General features: G+C 50.3%; 1 protein-coding gene across 10 annotated transcripts in view; it reads right to left on the bottom strand.

Moving 5' to 3' along the window:
• Positions 1-25851, bottom strand: part of DNM2 (dynamin 2) — a 56808-nt gene that overhangs the window by 14536 nt on the left and 16421 nt on the right. For 4 of the 10 annotated variants that reach the window (XM_067560570.1, XM_067560569.1, XM_067560563.1 and 1 more), the window contains exons 3-15: positions 22497-22646; positions 21968-22171; positions 21036-21134; positions 20560-20720; positions 19638-19780; positions 18815-18950; positions 17937-18004; positions 16124-16262; positions 12890-12976; positions 12371-12441; positions 10114-10165; positions 9333-9344; positions 2424-2537 (exon numbers count right to left, since the gene is read on the bottom strand). In XM_067560570.1, coding sequence (XP_067416671.1) covers positions 2424-2537; positions 9333-9344; positions 10114-10165; positions 12371-12441; positions 12890-12976; positions 16124-16262; positions 17937-18004; positions 18815-18950; positions 19638-19780; positions 20560-20720; positions 21036-21134; positions 21968-22171; positions 22497-22646 — 1436 coding nt within the window. Of the gene's footprint in view, positions 1-2423; positions 2538-6048; positions 6079-9332; positions 9345-10113; positions 10166-12370; positions 12442-12889; positions 12977-13585; positions 13725-16123; positions 16263-17936; positions 18005-18814; positions 18951-19637; positions 19781-20559; positions 20721-21035; positions 21135-21967; positions 22172-22496; positions 22647-25851 lie in introns of all 10 variants that reach the window. The other 6 variants (XM_067560564.1, XM_067560560.1, XM_067560566.1 and 3 more) reach the window with 4 other exon arrangements.

A 25851-nucleotide genomic window follows, 5' to 3' on the forward strand; every position in this document is an offset into this window, starting at 1 on the left:
TATACTGGTTGATCAAGTATATGCTACACTAGGGAAGCAGCATGGCTCAGTAGCTAGAACATAGGCCTGGGACACACAACATCTTGGTTCTATTCCCAGCACTGCCACAGGCCTGGTGGGTGACCTTAGGCAAATCACTTCCCCTCCCTGTGCCTCAGTTTGCCCATCTGTAAAATGGGGCCAATGATCCTCCCCTCCTCTGAAAAGCACTAGTTAAGAGCCAGGTGGTGGCGCTATTCAGTAACAATTCCCTGCATTCCAGTTGGCTGAATGCCCCCCTCCCCCACAAGTTGCACAATGACAACATGACAATTTTGCACCTGCATAGTAGTTATGCAAATCTCTCTGACAGGCTACTGCACTCTGAACACCCCTCCCCACAACAGACATGGCCATCTCGGCTCCTGACCGCCACTAGCCCTTCCTCAAGGGACAAGGAGACAGAACTAAGCCTGGAATTCAGTGGAGCTGAACCACGAGTGGCCATCTTTGTTGAGGGCATGCAGCTAGGGAGTGGCCAGGTATTGCCAAGCTTCAGGATATGTTTGTCTAAGCCAGAAGGCACCTGCAGCTCCACCTTGGCATGGGGTTACTAACCCAACAAGAACCTGCCACGTGACTGCTGAGAGGATGCTGCGAAGAGGCCGAGGGTGCATTTTCAGAGACTGCCCCGGCGTGGAATAATGCTCGGAGTACGCCTGACTCCCGAGATCCCGAGCAGTTAACAGGTTCTAAAGTGCTGGTGGGAAGCCAGCCCCCTATGATCCAAAGGAACGCAGAGAGGCTTGACTGTAGCAGTCAGCCCCAGGCCACACTGCTAGGACGCGTGTCAGACTCTCACTCCCGCATGAGGAGAGAAGCTCAAGGGTACGTGCCAGTTAGTGGCTTCCCTTAGGTTAAGGCTGCCCCCTACAATGAAGGGGCTTTCCCCTGATTTTTACTTGGGGAAATTCACTCCACCTCCCTCACCTGTCTGGCTGTCATGCACCAGCACAACACAGCCCCGTTTAATCCCAAATCACTGTTCCATGGACACGGGTTAGATTTTAGGAGGCTTTTTTAATGAACCCTGATCTCCTTGAACCACTCTGCCGCGTCCCTAGCTGAACTGCCAGCAGAATGCTGCTAGCGGGGCTATTTAAGTTCACACGGGCTCCCTTGTTTAGGGCACACACGCACGCACACTATGTGCTGGGACGCGTGCGCTTGGGGCTCAATACCTAAAGGAAGGGTCTGAAATCGGGTGCATTTCAGCGGACGGTGGTTCAGTTGAGGTGAGAGGGTCCTGTTCTCTTTGCTACCCAAGGGGCTCTGATTTTGGAAGCTTTCTGCAATGCTGGTTACATCAGAGAAAAAGTCACCGAGCCCATGGGGTAGATGATCTGTTTGGCACTTGCAGGCATAGCTGTGGGGGATATGCTGCCCCCCTCCCGCAGACACTATCTCCACTAAACCCAGGCAGCTGCCTCTTGTGTGAGCCCCACTAGCCAATATCGCCCCGTTTTATCTGCTGTTTACACAACCTACAGCTCCCTGGGAGTGTCTGAAGACATGGAATGTGCCGGCTGGAACTGCGCGGAGATTCAGAATACCTCCTGTACAGTGACAGGGAGACAGGGTCTTAGTCCTGGGTACACTTTAGCACACAAGGAGAATGGCGGAGTGCCACTGGCAGTCCAGGGGGAATCTTCAGCAGAGCCTGCCGTGGATTCAAACCCAGCAAACCGAGCCAGCAGACAGACACGCTGATGTGGGCCCGGCGAAAGTCCCCAGTTTCAGAGCCTCCCCACATCCAGCCTCCTGAGTAGAGTCAGCCAAAACTTCAGCACCCTGGCTGAAGGGTCCTGACAAGCTGCACTGGGACTAGGCTGCATCCCCGTTTCACATGGCACCTGAATGTGTCTCCTGTCTTGCCACTCCCACATGCTACTACAGCCTGGGTCCCATGGCCACGGCCACCATCTAGCTCAGAGGGCAACAACAGGGTTCTCACTGCTTGCCTTCCATTGAGTTGTAACAGCCCCATACGAGCAGAGAGGTTTGTAGCAGTCAGCTCCAGGACAGTTCAGAAGCAGGTCAAACTTACATGCTCGATCTACAACTACGACAGAAACTCCCAGGTAAGTGACAGGGCGTGGCTGCTCAGTCACATTCTTCTAGGTGTTACCGTAATCCAGCTATAGTTCAAGGGTTTGAATCCAGGGGCTGGAATGCTCCAATCATGCCCAACGGCCCCAGGCTGTCTGCAGTGAAGATGCAAGCTGCACTTCAAACCGACAGCTGTCATCAGCAGCCATTTAACGAGCAGCACAAGAACATTACATGCAGAGCTCCAAGGCCAACTGTCCCAAGCCCTTTAGCACCACTCCAAACTTGCTGGTCCCAAGACCCACCTTCCTGGCACCAACCAAGCCAATGCATACCTCCTCATCTTTGTACCAGGACAAAGACTCTGCCGTCAGCACGAACCAGTATTCCTTGGAGCCTCCTTTCATTATGCTGATGTTGTTAATCGTCAGCCAGCCCCTGCGGATTACCTGGAAGCAACAAAAGGAGTGGGAAACCGGTGGGGCAGAGTGGGGAGAGAGAACAGGTTACAGGCTGGCTTGGAATCCCTATTTTCTGGCCACCCTCTCAAGTTTAAGCTGCCAACACCTAGAGCAGAGAGGGGTGTGGAGCTCTCGGACAATCTAACACGCTGCTTATCTTTAGCATGGGCCCTGCTTTCCTTCTGGGTCTTGACAGGAAAGTCTGTGGGGAGAGGCTGCTCCATGAAAAGCCACCAATGCTAGGCAGGGAAGCAGCCATTTCACAGAGGGAGCATGGCAGATTTTCCCAGGTAGGAACCCAAAGCAGGTTTTACCGATTTTGATTTTCCGAGAGGAACAGGGCAGTCCCACAGACTTTACCATTTCAGCTGCATTCACAACTAGATTATGGATCTCCAGGCAAGGGCCGGGACGGGGCCTCTTTGGGGAATCCAGAACAGAGGCGTACTGGCTGCAGGAGTCTGGAAAGCAAGACTATGCTGCAGTAGTCGTCATCCCATTGTGTTTCTGCTAACCGCCACCAATGGCCCAGCCCACAGAAATGCAGAGCAGATGCACTCAAATCCAACTCATTTGGGAAGTCGTGATAGCTTCTGCAGTATTATTGAGGGGAGGGGAGATCTGAGCCCACAGCTCAGCAATTTATAGGCTACCCAGGGGAACCAAAAAGCTTTTTGGAAATAAGCAAATCTTAATGGTCTAGGGCACTGACACCCTCAACAGCTACTGCCAAGTTAACCAGTCCAGGAACTAGGATATTTGTTCCCTCCCATCCCTTCAGAGCAAAGAGTGAGTCTGCACAACCTTGCACCACGTTTGACAATGGCCAGGCAACACTATGGCTAGTTAGAACAGGAGTGTGAGCATCTCCCCAGTCTTCTGCTCCCCAAGTTCCCCTCTCCCACAGCTGGAAGCACATTGGACTTCCTTTGAGGCGGCACTGTGTGTATCCATGGGAAAGGCTGTGAAACCCCAACTCCTGCACTGCCCTAGGAAAGAGTGGGCCTCCCCATGCCAGCGTGGAGTGATGTGCACAGGAGGGTAACAGCAGAAGGGGAGCTGGGGCCAGCAACACACTGAAGCGGTACTGCACAAGCAGCCTTGGACAAGACAAGGAGGAAGCGCTGCGTTGTCTGGAGGCTTGCACAGCAGCTGGCTTTTCCAAGGCAGGCAGAAGCATTTACCATCACACGACAGGAGACAGAGGCCAGTGTGACTCAGACCCCTCTTGTGTAGGGCTGGAAGGGACCTTCTGGGTCATCTGCTATCAGAGGCAGCCCTGCCACATAATCTTGTTCAGGTCAAGAATTATGATCAAGTGCATGACGGGGACTAACTCTGTCCAACAGCTTCTCCCCCACACACCAGTAGGAGAAAAGCAAACGACAGCTGCAATGTGACCCCTCGTACTAGCTGATCTGTAGCACACAGCCTTTCCGGTGATTGGGGGGTCTTGATAAAAACCAAGGCACTGTTCTCTCTCCTCTGTCTTTCCACTGAGGAAAGAAATATATGGAGGCTATCTCAAAGAACAAGCAGAGTCTTGGCTGCTATTAGTCCTTTGCTCAGAAAGCTATTGAGTCAAGTTCATCACTGCTGTGAACGTAGCTCGCTCCCCACGGATGCCAGGGGAGAATCTGGTCCTAGAATAGGAGGCTTTGTCCTGTAGGCAATGGATTTTGTAGACCAACGCACAGCAAAGGGCTCCCCCTAGAACAGACAAGGTATAGAGAAGTCTCCGGTTCTCCAGTCTGAATATGCCAGTGTTTGTCTTCACTATCCCCTGCCTTTGCTAAAGCATTTGATAACTGATCACTACAAAAGAGAATCTCAGTGGCCCCAGTGGGACACTGAAAAGTAACGTCTGAAACCAGAGGCATTGTTAGTGCGACTCTCCAGTCAATCTGATTTTGTTTTGTTCCAAAAGAATCTTAGGGGCTAACAAGATGCCCGTTGCTCAACCAAACAGAGGGCTAGGTTCTGCCCCAAGTTACACTGATTGACCAATAGTAAGTGGCACGGGAGACTTCAATGGAACAGCAGATCCTGACCCAGAATACTTGGAAAGGTGAGAATTTCCTTGTGTTTCAAATCAGGAACGACACTCTTTTGAGCCCCTTCATTGTTGTAGTGCAATAGCTACAGAAAGAAAGAGCATCACAGCTTGTTGCAGATTTGTCTGGATCCAACAGACCCTCCCTCTTACTTTGCATCTGGAAATTCTTTCCCTGTCTTGTCTGCAGCATAACACATTACCCTAGATGCTACTAGCTTTATCTCAGGGGCTTAACAGAGCTAACTGCCGTGAAAGCCAGTGATACACAACTAGCTCAGTGCAGAGACTAGAGCGCACAGAGATCTGACACTATATGTTCAGATAATCTTTTTGCCCAGATGACCCATTTCCAGATGCCAAGGCAACCCAACTGCTTACAACTGGGTTTTAGTTTCCGTTAGATCACGCCGAACACCCTGTGCCAGCTCTCTCTGAACGTCAAGGTTACCCAGATGTCGGTAGGTTTTCTATTTCTGGCCCACTCAAGTCCCCAGGGTGGAGCATTGTCTGGGAAGTCACTTACTATGAGCAGCAAAACCAATCAGAGGGAGTCTGAGAAGCCTGCCATAAACAGAGCCATTTAACAAGAGTGGGATGGTGCTGCAGGATCTGACCTGGTAAGTCCAGAAGAGATTACAGGCGGGAGAACTGTTCTCTGCCCCAACATTCAATTGTTACAATATCCCAAGAATTGGGTTTTAATAGAATGTGCTTCAAAAGAAGCTATTTGCTACCCCACCCGCTTTTAGAGAGCTCACAATATTATGATCACTTAACACCTAGACTGTGCTTCCAGCAGAAGAGACTCCACAGCAGTTGGACGTAGGCCTGGACTAAAGCCATCCACATTTATTACATTTAGAGAGGCCGAGATGCTTCGACTGTCCAAGTACGGTCAATCGCAGGAAGATCGAGGGCTATGGTCACTAGTCAAGTGCTCTGCATAGGTTAGTATTACCATCCCAGTTAGTAATGGACAGACATACAGAAAAGCATTTGGCACACATCTAGAGGTTTGACTCCAACGCATGGATTGGAGGGGAGTAAGTGACCCATGTGATTACGTGGAGAAGAGTTAAACACGCTAGATTTTGGAATTTCTTTGCTATTGCTTGTATAGGAGCCACCGGTCAGCAGCAGTGATTTGAGGACCAGGAATTTGGGGCTGGGAATCTGACTTGGGCAGGACTTTCCTTCATATTAGCTTCCAACGCCAGAATTAGCGTGTGAAGCAAGAGAAGCCATCAATTTTATGCCATAACTGTTCCAAAAGTTGCTTGGGAATCATTGTGGAAGGAACCGCACTAGGGCTGTTCTCATTGTCAAAGCTGCTCAGGTGGCTACCGACATAAAAGCCACAACAAAGGCAAACATGTTACACGCACACACAAAGCTCAGTGCGTCAGCAGGCGCAGGCTGCTAGAGCTAAAACTTAACTCATACAGATTTTCTGGCGGAGGGAAGGAAGGAGCCCTGAAATTGAGATGGCAGAAAGGAAACCAGGTTAAAGATTTCACCCTTTAGATTTGCTCCCTGTTAGGTTCCCTTAAATTTGAGATTGAGTCCCATTTAAACAAATCTGAATTTGAAGTGACTTTGGTTTTAAAGGACCAGAGGCAAAAGAGTAGAAGCAGGGCAGCTGAAAGAGGATGAGAAGGGAGGTGCTGGGAAGAGCATTTGGCTTGTAGGCACAGAGCAGAGAAACGGGGCTTGGGTTGGTGGATTAGCCGCAGATCCGAGGTTTAAACTCGGCCTCCTGGGAAGGCGGCGATCAGCACTGGGGAAAGAGAAGAGGCAGCTGTTCCTGGAGCAGCAGTTAGAGTGGGAGCCGTTGGGTGGGGGAGCTGTGACGGCAGAGGCCTGGACGTTAAGGGATCAGCTATGCAGCATGATGCTAAGGGAAATTCTAGAAGAAAGGAAGGATCCACTCCTGGGAGCCAGAAATGCCCTGTGCTAATCTCAGATCTGGTACCGACTAGCTGGGAAGCCTAGGGCACCCCTCTTCACCCATACGACAAATGGGTGAAGAGAGGCACCTTTACCAGGCCAGTGCCCAGGAAGGTGGAGCGGGTTAGCTAGATTGTACAGCATACCAGAGAGAAGTCGCACAGAGGAACACCCAGAAGGAGATTCCTTTAAAGACAGAATACTTCCCCTTCACTGACGAGCGAGACCCCAACAGGGAGCGCACGAAGTACGTTTCTGGGGCTGGCACCACAGGCTGGATCCCTGCGCAGAGATGGACTGGAGCATGTAAATTCAGCCCTCTTGCTTCCAGCTTCGCACCACTCCAAATTAGAAGCAGCCCAGTATGATTGGCAGCTTGCATCCCAGAGTGTCAGATCTCCACCTTCCCATCACCGCACTACAATCCGCGTTCTTACAGCCAGCGATGGAGGACCAGCCTTGAGGGGACCGAATCGGAGACATGGGGGGCAACAGACAGGCCCTCGGGAGGGCACACTTAGCACAGGTCCGTGTGATGCCATAAGAAAATGGAAGTGGCAGAACTCTGGGAAACTTACAGGATAGCTACACATGGCTGAGACAGAGGCTTGTAAGCTCTCAACAGTAGAGAGGAGTCAGGTGGAGATCACTAGACAGGCACTTTGGGCCAGAACCTCAGCTGATGTAAGTGACTAGAGCTCCAATGGCTAATGGGGTAATACCATTTCTGCCAGCTTCATGTGGGCAACCACGCCCAGGGAGAGCATGAATGGGCACGGACTCAACTGCGGGAGGGGTTGGTTTGCCTTATCAGCAAGCCCTCCATCCGAACCCGCCTTCTCCCCCCTGCAAACCCCTTCCCTGGGACTGGGGCTGTGCCAAGCACCACTAACCCAGGGGGATGTTGGATGAAAACCACAGCATTCTTCATGCCTGAGCTGCTGAGGCTTTCACAGGGCTCATTAGATACCCCGATACTCTTACGATGCTTCTCACCTGGGAGCCTGGAGCTACAGATGGTTCAGGGGCCCCTTGCTTTATTCACCACTCTGAGTGGCAGCTGCACGCAGCTCCCTGCTAGCTTTTGACATTTGACAACACCTGGAGCAGTGCCAAGGGGTGCTGGAACTCCATTAAGGTATGTGTCATCTCCTAGGGCCAAAGCCAAACCCTCTGCTGTGCACTGAGCCACTACAAACTGGAAGAGGGATGCCCAGCAGGCTCAAAACAGGGAGATAAACAATGCAAGGCTTAAAATTCCCCACAGACCTCAGTTATTCAACCCACGCTAACATCCAGTGGGTCTGAGCACAGCAGCAGTGAGGCAGGCCACCCAGCTTTCTACTCCCAGCTATGACAAGCTGGAGCGAGGCCCTTCCCCCTCTGTGCCTCAGTTGCGTCCCAATGCTTATAAAGCACTGTGGAGAGAAGTGGCGCCTGCCACCCTAGTTATCCAATCCCAGTTCAGATCAGTTCCATCTCTGAACCCACGTTCAGGCACATTTCCAGTCCAAGGAGAATTTGGGGCTGTTATCTCCCTATTAAGGTGGTGTTGGCAAAGTTCTTATCTCCACCCAACCATGGCTCCATGAGGACATCTGACCACTTGAGCCTCAAATGGACAGAAGGGGTCTTCACATGAACCATTCCTCAGCTTAGTCCAGTGTGGCTGTGTCTATTTCACGGGGAACACTGAGGAAAGGAAGTTTTCTGCATCTGTAAAGCACCAGCTGGGAAACCCTGATCATGGTTCAAGAGTCTCCTCCATTCATAAGTGACAAGCATTTCCATTTTCTTGGACAGTCCATGACAGTTTGAGCCCCAAGAACACACACCGCACCATCCCCCTCCTCCCGAGGGCATTGTTCATACAGAGAAGGCAAATTGCCTTCAATTCAATAGAAGGCTCACCCCTCCCGTTTTTAGGTGTGAGTACACTTAAAGGAAAAGCTTTATTTGGTGGCTGGATGAGGAGGTGATTTTTACAGGCAGGCATGATCACTCAGGACTTCCTCATACAAAAGGAAGGATAATCTGAGGGGATCTTCCCTGGGGCAGCTGCCTGGGTACAAAGCCCTGTCAGAGAGGGCATCCTGCCATAAACCAATTTGCACTGGTGCAGCTAACCCTTATTTCACGGGGCCTACCCACAACTCCTCCAACTTACACTCTGCTTCTCATGAGAAGCAGGAAGTGCCCATAATGCAATGCCCTTCAGCCACACCCTTTCCCCCAAAATATTCTGGGAGCACGTATAGATGCCCAGCAGGCAGACGGGGGATAAGAGAGATTGAGGGGGGATGTGATCTCACACTGACTATCCTAGGTATTTCTATGGCTCTACCCCACCTTCAGGGCATCGAAATCTCAGTTAAGGGCTGCAATGTTCTCAACTGTGGACTGAGTTGCCCCCTCAGCCAAAGATGGCTGGGTCCGTCCAGGGCAGATGGGAGACAGTGGTAGGGGACGTGGGGTGATCAACAGGCATTTCAGCCTCCAGGGCTATCTGTGCCTCCACCAGTCTCTCTCCCTGCACTATGTTTGTCAGATCAGGTGATCCCATCAGGTTTCCTGCTGGAGAGGAGGATCCTAACAAAGCCATGTTGCTCCATTGGGAAGGCGCCTGCTTTTCTAAGCAGTAAGTGTACTCGGTTTTAAGAAGAGAAGTGCCACTTTTTTAGATTTGCAGGGTGTGTGTGTTTGTTTTTTGTTTTTTTAAGGGGGGGTCTCCATCACTAGGCTTCCTCTATAATTCACTATCACACTATACAGGTACTTACCAATATCTCACCCTTTAGGTGCGCAAAATTAGGGTTGTGGGTAAATAAAGGAAAAAAGGACGAGGAGAGTGAGGAAAACGAAGTGATGGAGGGAGAAGAAGCGGAAAGCACAAAAATGGTAGGGAAAAAAAGCAGAAAAACAGCAAAAGAAAAGAGTTACATGCTATTAATTATATGTATACAGTGTTAATGTTTCATTACAGTGTTTCCAAACAAGAGGCAATGTCCATATGCATTACGTACAACAAGACTGACCATGCAACGGGGACAATTCGAACCCTGGCCTCAAGTCATGCCAACTAAGGAGCAATATCACACTCAGAACTGGGAGGCTGTGATGAGAGAGGAGCCAGGTTTAACATCACTACCTAGGACTTGGAGGCTAACCTTCTCCACCCCCGTCCCCTGCTTGTAATAAGATGGGGCACAGATATTTTACATCCCCCCTCCTGGGCTCTCTTCCACTTGCCTAGACCATCTGTTACGAAGGAAGGGTTCATATGGAAAGAGGTTACACTAAGAATGGATTCAGGTAGGCACCTAGCTACGTAGGCATCTGGAGGTTATTCCACAAATACCCAGGGATTATCTCCCTGTCCTAAGGTGCAGGGTGTTATGTGCCAACTTTTCTGAATCCAGCTTCCCAGGAAGCCTTCTAGGACTACAAAATGCAGTTCCAGGGTTGTGCCAAATACATGGCTTCAAGTGGGACCCAAACATACTCAGCCACCGTGGCCTAGGCTACCAAGAGAGATGCAGTTACCAAACTGGTGTGTTGTACCTGATTTGGGACGGCTCTTTTCTTGTTCAGCTGGGTGCTCCTCTGCTGGGCACTGAAACAAAAAAGCAACCCGGCTTTACATCGACAGCACAAGGCAACTGAGGAACACTCGGCGATCACGGCCGTTCAGACCTGACTTGTGTTCGCTGGCTACCACCTACTTAGTGCACTTAGCATGGAGGAAATGCCTCGTCCTGAAGCCTGCTGGACAGAATACAAACCTACAATCTCTTCTCATGGCATCCAAAGCCACCAGAACTCTCCACTAGCAGCCAACTGTACCTGAGAGGCTAAGAGATTTCTCGAGTGTTCTGTTCATCAGCTGCATGAGACAGAAGCACTCATGGGGCAGTAAGCTGCTTTCAGACCAGTACAGCTAGGGAGCCTCCTGGCTTTTAACACCTGATCTCCGAGCATCTGGTTGATTCACACTCTAGCACAAATGTTTCCTCCTGGGCATCCTGCAGGGCTAAACTAAAGCTTGTTGTGGAGGAAACATCACACAAATCTGCTCTATCTGGCCACTAGAAGGGCCACAGAGGACAAAGAATTCAAGGCCTTGGTTAATGAAGCCAGCCATGCTCCATTAACCCATGCCCATCACCCTGGTATCCAAGGAGGCAGGGAACACGGTGGGAAGGGGCAGTTTGACCATTTCTGCTCAGTATTAGACACTTCGAAGAGATCTACAGTCCCTTTGCTCCCCATGTTGGCACAGGGCACGCCCATGGGGAGCTGCCCAGAGTGCCACAGCAACTTCCATAGGCTACTCCAAGGGACGGGAGCTGGAGTGGCAGGAAGGAGTTTGCTAGGGAGGAGGGGTTTGAAGGAGATTAGCAGCCGGCCAAGGGAAATGGGGCAACACCTGCAGTTAAGTAGGGCGCAAATGACTAGATTCTGGATGTGTGCCTGAAAGCTACAGGACGAGGCTGGAGGAGTAATGACTCAGAGCCGCTTCCCTCACGCGCTGCCGGAGGATTATTTGTCAAATGCTCAGCATTGTCCATGAGGCGCCTGGGTTCTGCCTAATTTTAAATCAGCATTCACAAGGCTGTTCCAGCTCCTGGAACTGCATCCTTCGGCGCTGCTGAAGGTACACGCAAGCAGGAGTCCATTCCCACAAGTCACCTAATTACATACTGGTTCCGGTAGGTACCCACCCTGTCGTCAAGTGCTGCTCAGTGTAACAGCTGGGGGTGGTAGGAGGAGGAGAAGATTCAGAAGAGTCCAGAGGAAATAGTGAGGTGAGTCAAAGGAAAAACAGAAGAGATTATGAGAGGAAGGAACTGTGAATGAAGCGTGAGACGCAGAGACTTAAAAAAGAGGCAGAAAAAGACAGAGGAAAAACCAGAAGTGAATCTGAAAGGGAGGAGGGGAGCTGGGATCATGCTGCCACAAGAGAGCCAACAAAAGGTGCTTCCATCCTTGGGGCTTGCCTACATGGGGAGTTGTTCCTGATTAACTTCGTGTGTGGATGCTCCTATTCTGGAGCAAAAGTATCCACACATGGAGTTAATCAGGAAGAGTTAATCCACTTTAAAATTCACACCCTACACTATTACAGATTCATTTTCATACAAAGACAAGTCCTTGGCTCTGGTATTTTTTCCTATGGGAGGTTTAATTCATGCCCACTACATAGTTTGAGACATTAAAAGGTCTTGTCTCCTCTGGAGGACATTTAGAAGATCCCTGTTTCCTTGGCCAAAACACAAGCACTAAGTCAATGAGACAGCTCTAAGAGACTTAGCATGCCTTTCCCGCACCCTCTGTCTGGTCGATTTTGATGTTCAGCTCTTTGGGGCTGGGCTCCTCCATTACTCTGTACAGCACCTAGCACAATGGTGCCCCTTGATCTTGGCTGGTCCCTAGGCACGACTCCTCCCTCCCCCTTTTCAGGCAAAGGCCAGGAACAAAGGAGACCCTTACCCAAGGCCCTGGAGACCAGCCTCCCTCTGGAGAAACAATGGGAACAGCACCTGTGAAAGCAGTGTTCCCCCCACCCACCACATCCAGCGTTAAGGTGCCAGAATCCAGCAATGCCAGCAGCTTAGCCACAATAACACACTGGGAGGCAAAGCCCTCAACAGTCACTGTACAGGTTTACAGCTTTCAGGACAAGCCGGCTCGGCTCCCTGCCCCATGGGCTCTGCGTAGCTGCCACTACAACCCCTTCAGTGCTCACTGGATAGCTGCAATTCAGTTACCTAGAAATCCTGCAACCCAAACATCCCAGATACAGCTGGGAGGCACCTACTTGGCAAATCCAATGAAGTCTTCATGGTTAGTGTTGATATAAGAGAGCTCAATGTCAATCAATAGGAGAATCTGGAAAGACACAGACACCTGAGTCAGCTGAACCCAGTTACAGGCCTACAATGAATGTGACGCTGTCAGCACATGAGGCTTCGGTGCTGCTCCGCACACAGAGACTGGTCTAGAAAGCCCTGGGGTGTGCATGTGACACCCCCACTGCCGAGAGCAACAGCGGGAGCAGAAAGGTGCAGTTTGCATTGCTCCCAGCGGAGGGCACTGTAGGCTTGCTGGTGCTGGTTTGGATTTGCAAAGCGGAGTGGTACTGTATTTTAATCCATAAGGGGATGAAATTAAGAGACTCTGGTTGGAGTGTCAAGTTCTCCCCAAGCAGCACTAAGATCAGACACCCTTCTGTTCTGCATGAGTCACATTTTACTTCACCTTCGCACGGATCACAGCCCCCTAAGTGCTAGACACACTGAAGGGCAGACATGGTCCCGCCATCACGAGAGGTGCTTACCTGGTCCTTTGTTTTTCCTTCCCGTTCCCTGACGTGAGTGGTAACAATCCTTTCAGTCTCCTCTCGTAACCTGGGGTAGGAGCCAAGCTGAGAAGAAGGACGTAAGAGCAGAAGATCAGATCACAGCAGCCATCACAGCAGCCACAAAAACCGTGACAGAAGCACTCATAAAACTGAAGAGGGCAGGAAAGGATTGGACTAACCCCCAGTTCTGTCAGCAGGACAGAAGCGGGGCTCAGACAATAGCAGAGAAAAATGTGTTTTCTTTGCTGTTTCCAAAAGAGATTGGCACAATCCGCTTCTGGTGGGTGGGCCTTGTGTGTGTGGCAAATGGATAGTCTGCTTCCCCACCCCAGCATGAAGCATGGGCTAATGCTAAGCACGGCAAACGAAATTCGTTTCCAGAGATACCGACCCTCTGCTATTTCAGGAGCATTTTTAGCTTTTGCTGCTATGGTGTGAAGCAACACCTGTGCAATATGTCTCCGCAGGACCCATGCCGGAAAGCCAAGTTAACAGTAAGGTTCTATACTTCCACATGTGTCCTTAGAGGGAGGTGTTCAGATGTCACATGGACACAGAACCCCAAAAGGTTAGTTTAATGGTCTCAAACGTACTTTGATCAGCTGGGTCCTGCGAGCCAATACATTCCAGATGTTCAGATTAGCCAAAGGGGAAGAAATTAAGATCAGTTACCTTTTCCGCACACTTTTTAATGACAGTGGCCAGTTCTGAGACCACCAGAGCAACACACTTCAAACTGGGCTCTTTGAGCTTTACAATCTGGTTTTTCACTATAGCTTCAAAAGCCATGTCAGGTGTGAAGAGCCCCGTCCTGCCCCGTGCAGAGCGCAAGAGCGCAAAGCCGAGACACCAAGAGGCACACAGGGTGGGGAAAACAGCGACAAAGACAGAAAGAAAAGAAAATGAGATTTTTCAAAAAGGTTAGTAACATGCAAAGGGAAAAGCAGCAGCACTTGCCCTGGGAAATTCCTTCAGGTTCCTTGGATTCATTTTAAAGATGCATTTCATTTGTTACTATCATTAGTTTAATTCACCTTGTTACATCCTGGACTTCATGGGGATCGGATTCTCATTCACCAGCTCACCACTGCTGGGCCCTTTGTGTGACCATTTACATGGTGTAAAGTGACTACAACAGGTGGGACAATGGTGAATCCTTCCCACCCTCTGCGTTTCCAGGAGCCAAAAGCAGGCAATGGCATCCCACCAGAACCTGCTCTCTCAACATCTGGCTCCACTGGACCTTAAATAAAGGCAAAGGTTCCTTCGCTCACCCCGCCCGCCTCCATGCCAGGCTTCAAGTTAGCAGGCCACTAGATCAGCTGCTACGCTTCAAGATTGCTGCTTTACCATGGGGGCAGAGGACACTGCCTGCTGCCTTCCGATGGCATAAGGAGCTGGTTTCTCTCTCCAGCTGTTTGTGATAGCTACTGCCACGAACCACGTGGAAGTTGAGGGATGGGTAGGGAAAGCAGATCGTTGCCATTTTAAGGTCCCCAATCTTTTGGCCTATTAGGGTTAGAAACAATTTCCAGTGATACAGGGCTTGTGTCTAGACCAGGTGGGTGCTACTTGGTAAAGAGCACTGCTCGCGCCAGAGAAGTTCCTGTCTAGACCGTCTCAAGCCCTGCTTGAACAAACTTCTGATTTTATCTGGATTCTTGTGGAAGCAGACTACCTGCCTACAAGAACACAGCTGCACGTTACTCTTGCAAGCTGCCCTACGGACTCACTGCAAGGAAAAAAAAATCTGAGTTTTCCCCACTATGTTAGCTGGGACTGAAGGAAATTCAGCAGCAAGTGCTGGCTTCTCCATGTTACACAAATCACTATAACCACAGCAAACTCCTGACCCAGAAACAAACCCCCCCCAAGGTCCTACAATACACATCACTGGACAAGTGCTGAAATTGCTCTGCTCAAGCAAGACACTTTGGGAAGCAGGAGCTGTGGGACTACTTCACTTTTCTGAATGCCACTCAACGTGGCGAAACAGCCTTTTGCCTTTCATCTATCAGGTGCATCCAGAACTCGACAGACTGGATCAGAGCAGGGCATCCATCTGGTCCAGCAGCCTGTCTTTGAACAGCTAATTTTTAGACATGTCAATTTTTTTAAAGGAATTTTCTCAATTCATTGCTACCAGATTCAGCTAAAAAGCAGAGTCGTCCTGAGAAGCTAGTTATTAAATATGGAAGTGGCCCATTTATCAAGCGCTACTGCGTAGTCGCAGGGTAGTTAACCCTTCCAGAGAGTGAGGAACCTTTTGAAATGGCGCTCCCTACCAAGCGCTTCACTAACTGCAGATCAACAAGCTGCAGGATTTATAAACAAGTAACAAGGGATCTGAAGATCATTTGCTAGACGAGCTACTTTCAGCTTCCGTTCCCATTCGCCACAGCTTCCCGGAGTGTAGCAAAGCAGCAGCCCAACTCGCAGATGAAGACACATGCTAAGACAGGCACCAGGACCCAGGAAGAACCTGCCCACCTGCCTGGCAGACTCCAAAACGCTCTGAGGCAAAACCCTTGGCAGCGTCTGTTCCAATCTGCCACAGAGCCCTGCAGCTGGAGGTCACATCAACATACTTTGAGATCCTCTCAGTGGGACGGAGCCCCAGAGACCTTATGTGCATTAGGAGAATAATAAATCCTAGCTCTTCTGTAGCACTGCTCATCGGTAGATCTCCAAGTGCTTATCAAAGCAGGTCAGCATCATTATCCCCATTTTACAAACATACGGAGTCAGCAAGGGGAAAGTGACACACCCAAGGTCACCCAGCAGGCCAGCGGCAGAGCCAGGAGCAGAACCCTGGTCTCCTGAGTCCAAGTCCAGTGCTCTATCCACTGAGACAGTCCCATACTGCTGGGGGCTGCCTGGATCTCTCCCTCAGCCCAGGGTAGGGAAGGCATTCCTCAGAGCTGGACAATGCCAGTCTCTCAGGTGTATAGGAGGATACCCTCACTCCCTCTCTCCAGGGCCAGGCATGCCAGGTGTGAGGAGATCATCACAGTGCCCAGGAGTAACCCCACGTTAGTGAGCAGGCTAGGATTTAAGGGTCAGTGTAACCGGTTTTGCCTAGACACATCCAGCTTTGGGGAGTTTTTCCAGGCAGGGTAGGCAGGAGAGAACATTGCCATCTTGGCAGCACCCTTGCTTTTCCACCCCACTAGTAGGAAGCAGCTGGATAACCTCCAGCGGGTTCAATACCTTACTGGTACACTGTCTAACTGTATTGATTAACTCCTGAATAACCAGGTCGACACACTTCAGACAAGGCTCTTTCAGCTTCACCACCTGCTTTTTCACAATGGCCTCGAATGCCAAGTCTGGTGTGAAAAGCCCCGTTCTACAGGCATCCGCACATAGGGGTGAGGAAGGGCAGAGACATGGCAGAGAAAAAACAAAATGGGTGAATAGGTTTAAAGGCAACTGTCTGACCTGATGAGACAGTAGCAGACATCCCAGAGAGCAACTCCCTTCCCCAAACAAACAGGCCTCGGTACTAACAGGACCTTTGCTTGTGGATGTGTGGCCAAAATTATCCCCTGGAGCGGGGTTGGTTAAGCCTCCGTCAAGAGCACGATGCTGCTTTGTGACTTACTGATGCACACAAAGCTGTTCTCTAGCACATGGGACCTGGAGTCACTGCCTCCCGCAGTGAGGCTAAGGCAATTTCTTATTGTAGGCCACATCTACCCCTGCAAGTGGGTGGCAAAGAACCTTTTCAAGTCTATGCAGCCTTCCGGCTAAATGGCTGCATCAAGAGCAGAGACCGTAGTTCCCAAGTCAATACTGAGGCAGAGGGAACACAAATCACTCCAGCCCTGGAAGGCAGACATGCTAAGAAGAGGAGTAAGTCTAAGGTGAGGCCTCTTTGGGATGACAAACTCAGCCCTGTCAGGCCCAGGGTTCCTTAGCTCTTCGAGTTGTGTCCTCAGCGCAGCATCGGACAGCACGGGCTGAGCGTGTGGATTAATCCAAGCGCAGCTCCAGCACTGGGCTCAGTCTGTGCAGAATGTACCTTCCTCCATCGTACACCGGAGTAAGAAGTCCTCAAGCACAACGGTCCAGTAATAACCTGGCTCCCCTTTCCTCTAGTTGGAAGTTTAGATTTCGAACATACATGCCCCACATGCTATCTTCTGCTCATGGGAAGAAGCACACGGCAGTAGAGCAGCGGTTCTCAACCGGCGGTGGTACTTACGAGAAGGCTGGGTGGTATGCGAGCCGTACTGCGCCGCCGAATCCGCTGCCAGAAGTGCCCTCCCGCCCGCCCTCGGGAAACTTTCCCGCTGAAAATGGGCGAACGGCGGAAGGGTTTCGGCGGCGGGTATTGTTTTCCCCACGTAAGCCGCCGCAAGTCTCTCCCCGCCGCTGCGAAACCCTGCCGCAAATCCCTCCCGCCGCCGCAAGTCCCCTCCCTTTTTTTCCCCCGAGTGGTACTCGGGTCGGGTACAGTCAGGTCAAGTGGTACTTGACCTGACTGTACCTGGCCCGAGTGGTACTCGGGGAAAAAAAGGTTGAGAACCGCTGCAGTAGAGGAATTACTTTATCCTCGGATTTCAAGGGACGACAGGAAATAGATCTCGCTGCTAGAGTTTAGTGAAGGAGTGAGACTAACAGGGACAACGTTTTGAGTTTGCTCTTGGTTCTCAAGAAGAGGCTGCTTCATTAGTGAGTCAGCCACCACACTCCTACTCCCCGAATCAGAGTTAGATCACAAATACGGCACTGACCGGACACATGGAAGAAAACTACATCGGGATTATTGACTGGCAATGTAATTGTTAGACAACTAATTCTCTCCACCTATTTCAAACAAATATTGGTTCTAAACCCCCTTTTGCTTCCATGTAACAGATAAGATGGCCTATAGTTGTTTACAACTGGGCAGCTAGGGCAGGTTCGTGGTACAAATGTTCTACCACAGAATAATGTCACATGGGCCAAACTTACTGATCTGCTCACAGGAAAATAAGAGGAGCTACTGGCACTAAAGATCTCCTGCTCAGATACTTGCCTTATGCCGTGGATGTTTTTAATTGCATAGCTAATTTCTCGCCTCAAGTCCTTCTCATCAAATTCCATCTAAAAGAGAAACACACGAGAGTTAGATTGTACAGCAAACCACTTCTGGGGTGAAGCACAATCATGGCTCAGGCTTCTAATCGAAGATGGCTCATGTTTAAACTGCTTTCTCGTGCAGCCACGAGAGGCAAACATACGCTTACCCAACTGTAGAAGTAGATCGTACCAGTGGCATGCTAAGTACTTCAGACACGTAAATAGACACTGCCCCTTTCTCCCAAGGAGCTTGCCATCTAGGTAAGCAGTATAAAGGCTGAGTGAACGAGTAGTGAATTACGGCACATCTCGTTAGCACCCTCTGCATGACAGAGGTGGGGACAGGAGTACAGCAGACTGGCCCCCACGCAAGACCTGCTGTGTTTTTGCCTTATTATGGGGATGTTTATAGTAGGCAGGCGAACACCTTTCTGCTGCCCTGCTTTTTAAGTCAGAGAGGAGGCTTTGCTTACCTAGAAATATCAGCACAAACTGCTGATCTGCCAGACCCCAGGACAGCCGATCCCCGAGACAACATCCCATCCCTGTCTTCTCAAGCTAATCCGGATCTATCTCCCACAAAGATTCATATGCCATGTAGCAATGCATGAATGGGAAAAGAGGGAGGTTCATAACCAACTCAGACTTAGCTGAGCAGTAGATCAACCCAACGCCAGGGGAGGATAGTCAACAGACCCTTCTGCTGGCCACTAAACAAGCAGAAAACCTAAACACTCCCTCACCATATGGCTGGCAACCAGTGACATTCTACTTTGTGTGGAGAGAGAAAACAACAACACTGGGCAGAAGTATTAAAACCAGCATTAGCTTTACCTTCACTAGCTCGAAGGGGAATCTCTCATGGAAAATACGATTAATTCTGGCACCACCAGAGAGTTCTAGTGTGTCCACCTGGTCTCCGGAGCCTTCTATCCGCTTCTCGAAATCCACCCCGAACTGCTGGACCATCCTGCAAAGAATCAGCAGGATTAACAGGCATTAGCCAAATACGGCAAAAGCTATAACAGACCAGCCATTCAGGCCATAACCACCACTACAGCCAGCACCACGCTAGCCATAATCCGGGCAGGGCCAGTTGAGAATTCTCCTCTACTTCCATGAATGACTACAGGGGAGAGAATTTCACCTCCCTTTTACTACAATTAGGGAAACAAAAATAACTGTCATTCACCTTCTCTTCGGCCCTAAGAACACACATGCTTGTTCTCAGATTTGGAATCATTGCTGTAGGCATAACAAATCCAAGGCAACGCCAGTTATTTGCCTGCAGAGCTTGTCTGCTAGGCATTGTAGCTACAGATTTCACTAGTCCTCCCAACGTTTCCATTAACCTAACATTGCAGGGTATTTGGTCTCATGTCCATGTCAACTCTGAATGGCACCATCCGCCAAAGCTGGCAAGTCCTGTCCCCCCCACTGCCAGTTTCTAATGCCAGGTGCTAGGCACTGCCTATTTCCGTAAGGATCAGTGACCAGCTGGGATTCATGTGCTCCAAGCAAAGAGAAAGTTAAATCTGGACCTATGTTAAATTGACAGTCACAGTCAATTTCAGGCTAGACTCTCTCTCTCTCTCTCTCTCTCGCTCATTAGCGAGGTTGGCCGAAATCCAGTGTCTGTGATACCAGAGCAACGTACTGTAGCAAGGCTTTGGTTTTCCGCGTGGGGTCGTCAGGGCGGAAGTTCTTGTATTCCTCCACTTCCTTCTCCAGGGAGAGCAGCTGGCTCTGCAGCTTGCTGCGCAGCGAGGGCAGGGTCTCACGGATGTGGTTGGTCAGTTGCTACGAGAGGATTGGAGAAGCTGTTAGTGGTCCTGGCCCCCTACCTGAGCTAGCTGCCCTTCACAACAAGCTTTGTTCAAGAAAGGACGAGGCCAGAGCCAACATTGCATAACACAAGACTAGAGGAAGTGCTGGTCTCTGGATCAGGTTTGAATTATTTCACTGAACTAGCTACTCTATTGGAGGGGAAATAAGTTACAGTCCAGGTCTGCTACTGTTCATTTAAAGAGACACTAGTCAATTTCAAAGACTTGAAAGCAATCTCAGGCCCTGAACCAGCCCCAGTTCTCCTGCCGCTCTGCAGCTTTACAAGGCAGATTTTTCCAATTTTAATGCATTTTTCCTTCTCCTGCTGTGTAAGAGACCAACATGGACAAGAGGCACTGACTATATGGGGGAAAATAAGGAAACTGACCATATACTGTGTGGTCAATTGCACCATGTAAGTGAACTGGAAGAGATTTTCCCCTCCATTCCGTCAGCTACCAGCATTTTCAGTGTTGCTTGTAATTCACACTAGTAGGTACAGAGGGTTCAGACAAGTGAGACTTTCATTTGTCATTCTGCAGACGGGAAAACGGAGGCTGGGGAAGAGCCTTGCCCAAGGTCACACATTTTATGTGGGTTGGGCCATAGAGATCCAATCTAACTCCCCATCCCCGCTCTAATCACTTGACAATGCTCTCCCCACAGTACAACTCAGAGCTGTTTGTTCACTGATCTTCCACCTACGCTAGTAAGGAGGGACCATGCACTGACATTAATCCGGGCTGGCCTACCTGATTGAGGACTTTCTGCAAGTGAGGTGTACCCATTCGATCTGCCATGTGCCTGTAGCCTGGGTGGGAAAGGAAGAACTTCCGTTCTGCAGCCAGCGCTGCTCTGATATCCTTTTTGCCTTCTATATCCTTCTGGCTCCGGTTAACGACTCCGATGTAGCCTGCAACAGGACAATTTCACATGCTAGCCCTGGGAAGCTGAAGCACCAGCCTTGAACTCCCACATTCCCTGCAAGGGACCCCGGTGTTATTGATACAATTATGAACGTGAACTTCATACTGCTTGAAGAAAAGGAGGTAACTAGGGTTTCCTGTTTACCCCCTGCTGGCAGGTACCATGCACATCTGCTGCAATGCAGAATAGCTGCTTTCCACTGAGCTCTGGGACTTCCCTGTCTTTTATACCTAGTGTGAATGGGAGGGGGGTGTGGTGATCTCAGCAGAATGCTTATTGCATAAGGACGGCAGCGTCCCACCTCTTCTTAAAGGAAGCAGTTTGTTCTCCAGGACGTCTCTGGCATCAGTGCCTTCATCCATCAGATCTAGTTTGGTGATCACGCCAATCGTCCGGAGGCCTGAGAAAGAGGTAGAAAGATCACTGGAGAAGCAGCTAACAACATTGCATCCCCCATCTTGCATGCTGCATTGAGAGCAGCTGACCAGGTCTGTAGTTAGACATGCAACCACTGCTGCTCTCAGTGTCAGCAAGCAGCTGCCAGGACCCTCAGGTCAGCCTGCAGCGTGTAAGTTGCAGTTTCAATGTTGACACCTGGCTCGTGTGGCAAAACGAGCTAGTTATTAACCGCGTGACTGGATAGTTTAGTGCAGCAGCCTGAGTGACAAAAGGCACCTAACTCGTTAGGCGAGACCTCAGTGCATTGAGTCACACCCTTCCGTTAAGGCTGTCAGCCAAACAAGCCAACAAGTCACCTCGGAGTCTGCTGTGGAGGACTATGGGCAATGAAGCACACACCTAGTGGAAGTCAGAGGACAGGGGAGTGGTAAGAGGAGAATCACAGATGGGGAACTTGGCAGCAGGAGACCTGGCTGGAGCAGCAACCACTGTCCTTAATGGGGGCAGGAGAAGAGAGCAAGGACTTCCTCCCAAGGATTCAATGACAGCCTTATAATTCTATCGCTGGCTACGCAAGCCCAGAGCCAGATCCCAGCCACAATGGAATTATTAGCCTGTGACCTGGCGGCCAGTCATTGTCAAGACAAAATTCATTCCAGTCATGCTGGGCAAAGCTAGGATTCCTCCTCCTCTCTCAGATAGAAAATACCCAGTTCTAATAGCACATTCCACTTGGAAGAGCTGCTCAGAAGGACACATGGGAATCCCAACAGCCCCTTCCTTTGTTAAAGGGTTCTGGAGCGGTCACGTCACTACAGCATGCGCGCGTTTTACCTTGAGGATCTACTTCTTTAGCCATTTTCAGAGCATCCGAGTTCGCTAGATCCATGTTGGCTGGAGTCACCGCAAGAATCAGGCTGCTTTCTCGGCTGATAAACTGCATGATCATGTCCTTGATCTGGTACTCAATGTCTTGGGGCTGGTCTCCCACTGGCACCTTGGTGATACCCGGAAGGTCGATCAACGTCAGATTCAACACTGAAAAGAGAGGGAAGCAGAGAGCTCGTGCTTCGTGAAGGAATTCGGAACATTTTATCCCCGCAGTGTGTGGGGGAGGGAAGGGGTGTGTGCCGGGGGTGCACACAGGATCAGCTGGGATATTCTGTTTGTCCTCCCTAGATCATTGCAGGGCTAACCTCTCTGAAATAGATCCTGGGCTTTGGGGACCTTAAAATCTCCCTGTGAGATGTTGTTTCTTTTCCATTCATTGAAGTGTCACAACATGCATTTCTCTAGTCTCCTGTTTGCATTTAGAAGCCTGCTGATGTATGTGTTCTGATTGGAAAGATGAAGTCTCACTCACCATGTGGGGAATAGACTCTTAGGTTGATGGGAATGGGAGAGATGCCTTTATTGGTTCCTGTGGCCCGTTCCGTCTCAGCCTCGATCTCCTGCCGAACCTCATCAAAATCCGTGAACTTTTTGGATTTGCAGTGCAAAAACTCGGCATATTCTGGAAGAGAGAGAGAGACACCCCACTTCTGTAACTAGCCACCACTGGAGGCACAAACCTTCCTTGACCAGCAAGGGGCTGGATCAGAGGGTTGAGTTCAGCCCTAGTGTGAACAGACCCAGGCACCAGCAGAATTACTGCTCACACCAAACACTGAATATGGCCTTTGCTCTTTGAAACTCAGCAATGCAGCATCAGCTCCATGGGAGCCACTGGGCTACACACCAGAGAAGAAAGGCCGGTGCAGAAAGCTGCCAAGAAGTCACCCTACACTTTGTGAGCATATGGGGATTCAGAGCTGGGGGCAGATCGACTCTTCTGATCAATGCGGGAGAGTCAGGCCAATCAAGAAAATGCAGCAATGATAGCTCGATACGGATTCAAAGGAGGCCACCTCACCTCATTCACCCACCCCCACTCCTCCCTCAGAGGGGGCTCGTTCTTTCAGGGCACCACACTTGTGGGGATGCAGAAATGATGCACAAACACCACAGAGGCAGCTATGAAGTGCAGTCACCAGGAAGTGACTGAATTATTTCTCTTGCACACTGTTTCCTGTGTTCTTCCAACAGCTCCCAGAGGGGGGAGCCTCCCCTGCCAGAAACAGGGCTGCAGACCTTCCCTCGCTAGACCATCCCATGAGGCACTGAGACTGTGTCACTTACCCTCAGCGTCCTTCCTGTTTGCTACGTGCACCCTTTACACCTGGCCCGAAGCCTTAGAGGCAGGGACCCTGTACGTTTATATAGCACAACTGAAGTGCTTGTTCCGGATTAGGATCTCTGGGTGCTTCCATACCATGCTGCCATGGGGAATAAGAAATGGAGACTGAGCAGTCTCTTATTGAAGGTCCAGGAGCCCAGACAGCAGAGGTTATAGCAGAAAGTAGCAGCTTTCCAACAGGAAGTGGGCCTAAGTTGTTTTGTCCCCCCACCCAGCCAGCAGGGGCTCGTTATTTGTTTTATGGTAGCACTTAAGAAGCCCCAGCTTAGATCAAAGCCCCTTTGTGCTGGGTGCTGCACATACACAGACAGGGAAACAGTCCCTGCCCCAAAGAGCTGACAATCTAAATAGACAAGGGGTAGGAGGAGAAACTGAGGCAGAGAAGGGAAGCAGTTTTCTCAAGGTCACCCAGCAGGTCAGCCGCAGAGCCAGGAGTAGAACCCTGGTGTCCTAGCGCTGCAAAATGATTTGCTTTCAAAGGGAACTTTTTGAGACAGGTCCCCTGTAGAGCTCAGACACCAGTAAAAAACCTTTTTTTCCCAAACCAAGGCTGTCATGTTCACCTGCCTTTAAGGTTACAGACCCAGGGCACAGCACAGGACCTGCTCACCTTTTCAGTTCTTCAAGAAACTAGGCTGCTGCCTGCCACGGTGACTGAAGGGCAATACCGATTTCTTTCATTATATTTACCCAACAGTGCCGCTTACCGTGGAGACTAGATTAGCCATACAAACTCCGGGTAGGCCTCCAGGGACTCTGTTCTGCTGTACATTAGAGTTGCACTGCTTTATTCAAGGACGTTATAGAAACAAAGCTCCCTTGGACAGAGATGATTCCTAGTGTCCATAAGTTACATTGCTCTTGAGCCTCCCACACCAGAGGTTCTAAGGCCGGTCTGTGCTTGAAAGTCAATTTGGATTAAGGTAAGGGGGGATGAATTTAAAGTGCAATAGCTGTCCTGGGATAGCACCCTATGTAGACACACCCAAAGGGCACTGTAGGTGGCAGGGGTAGAATGAGGAAGCCTTATTCTGTGGCAAGTGAAGTTGGACAGCGTGAGCCTCTGGCTCCACCTGTCATGCTGTGAAAGGCAGAAACCCAAGGAGAGGCCCTCCCTTCCCCAGAGCTGCATGGTGCTCAGACATCACCCACTTGTGTGTGTTTATTTGGGGCTGCTGCTAATCAGGAGATTAAGCCAGTCTAGCAGCCGCCTCTGGCCAAGGCGGAAGGAGCGAGACAATGGAAGTCAGCAGGCTCCATAGGTTAAGGTTCCACAAGCCAAGACTTTCCTTGCTGCCTGTGTGCTATTAGCGGCTGCTTTGATGTGGATGTGAAGTGAAGCGTTCCCTTCCAGAGGGGAAACTGCCTGTGGGTGAGATGCTGGCACAAGCTGTGTGTTGGTTCCAGCGCTAGCTAGTGAACCTAGACATCAATGCTGGTGTTTGTTTGCAGAAGGACTGTTTGCCTTTCATTCTCTGCCGATCATTTTAAACACTTCATCGCTGGGTTTTCAAGCTCTGAAGAAAGGTCTGAGTCTAACCTGCCAAGACACTCATTGGCTGCAGCGCTCTGTCATCTGAATGGCTCCTGTGGACTCAGAGGAAACAGATTCCAATGTTCCAGGTGATGGTTCTTATTAACTCATCACTGCGGTGTGTGAATGCCAGGTGCGAGTCACAGCAAGATCACCAAGACAGCTTAGGGCCACCGAGCCGTGAAGGAGCAGAGAGAGGCACATTTGGCTCACATAACTCGTTCCCATTCGGGACCTATCAGGATTGCAGGCGCATCTGCTTCTCACAGCCCAGTTTGAATCTGTGCTGACAAGAGTTCTACATGAACTTCCCTTCCAGCGAGGAGCAGCTTTAAACACTAATCCTAGCTTCCGATGGGAGGGAGGTGGGTATCCTCCCTGGGGGGAAACCAAAGGCACAGAAGTGTCTCTCTCACTCACTCACACACTCACACACTCTCTCACACTCTCTCACACACACACACCCCTTCCTCTGCCATTGATGTGTATGTTCATGAGAGAGAGACAGACAGACTCAGGTTTTCTTACAATCCAAGTATATGGGCAGAGATTTCAAGGCCAGAAGGGACCATTGTGATCATCTAATCTGACCTCCTGTCTAACAGGCCAGAGAACGTCCACCATAACATTCAAAGCCCCAACTCACTCGGATTCCAAATGCCACTGTGAGATGAAATATGCAGCACTAGGACGAGGCCATCCTTCTGTCCCCCCCAACTCCCAATCGGGGTTAGCGGTACAGAGAAGCAGGGGGCTCTGCTCTTCGCTCCCTCTAGGCACGAATGAATTTCAACATTTGGACCAAGGAAAAGAAAGTCAGACAGACAGAGCCTCTCCTGGGATCCCATGGCCCACCCGAAGGAGGCTACTGGTCACTGCTGTGAACAGCCCATTCAGCGCGTGAGGCCAAGGGGTTTGCACCCAGGAAACATCTGGGAGATCTATCGT

This window comes from Emydura macquarii, unplaced genomic scaffold (genome assembly GCF_026122565.2).
Source record: "Emydura macquarii macquarii isolate MOO-44397 ecotype Brisbane River unplaced genomic scaffold, CSIRO-AGI_Emac_v2 contig_2292, whole genome shotgun sequence".
NCBI classification, from domain to species: Eukaryota; Metazoa; Chordata; order Testudines; family Chelidae; genus Emydura; species Emydura macquarii.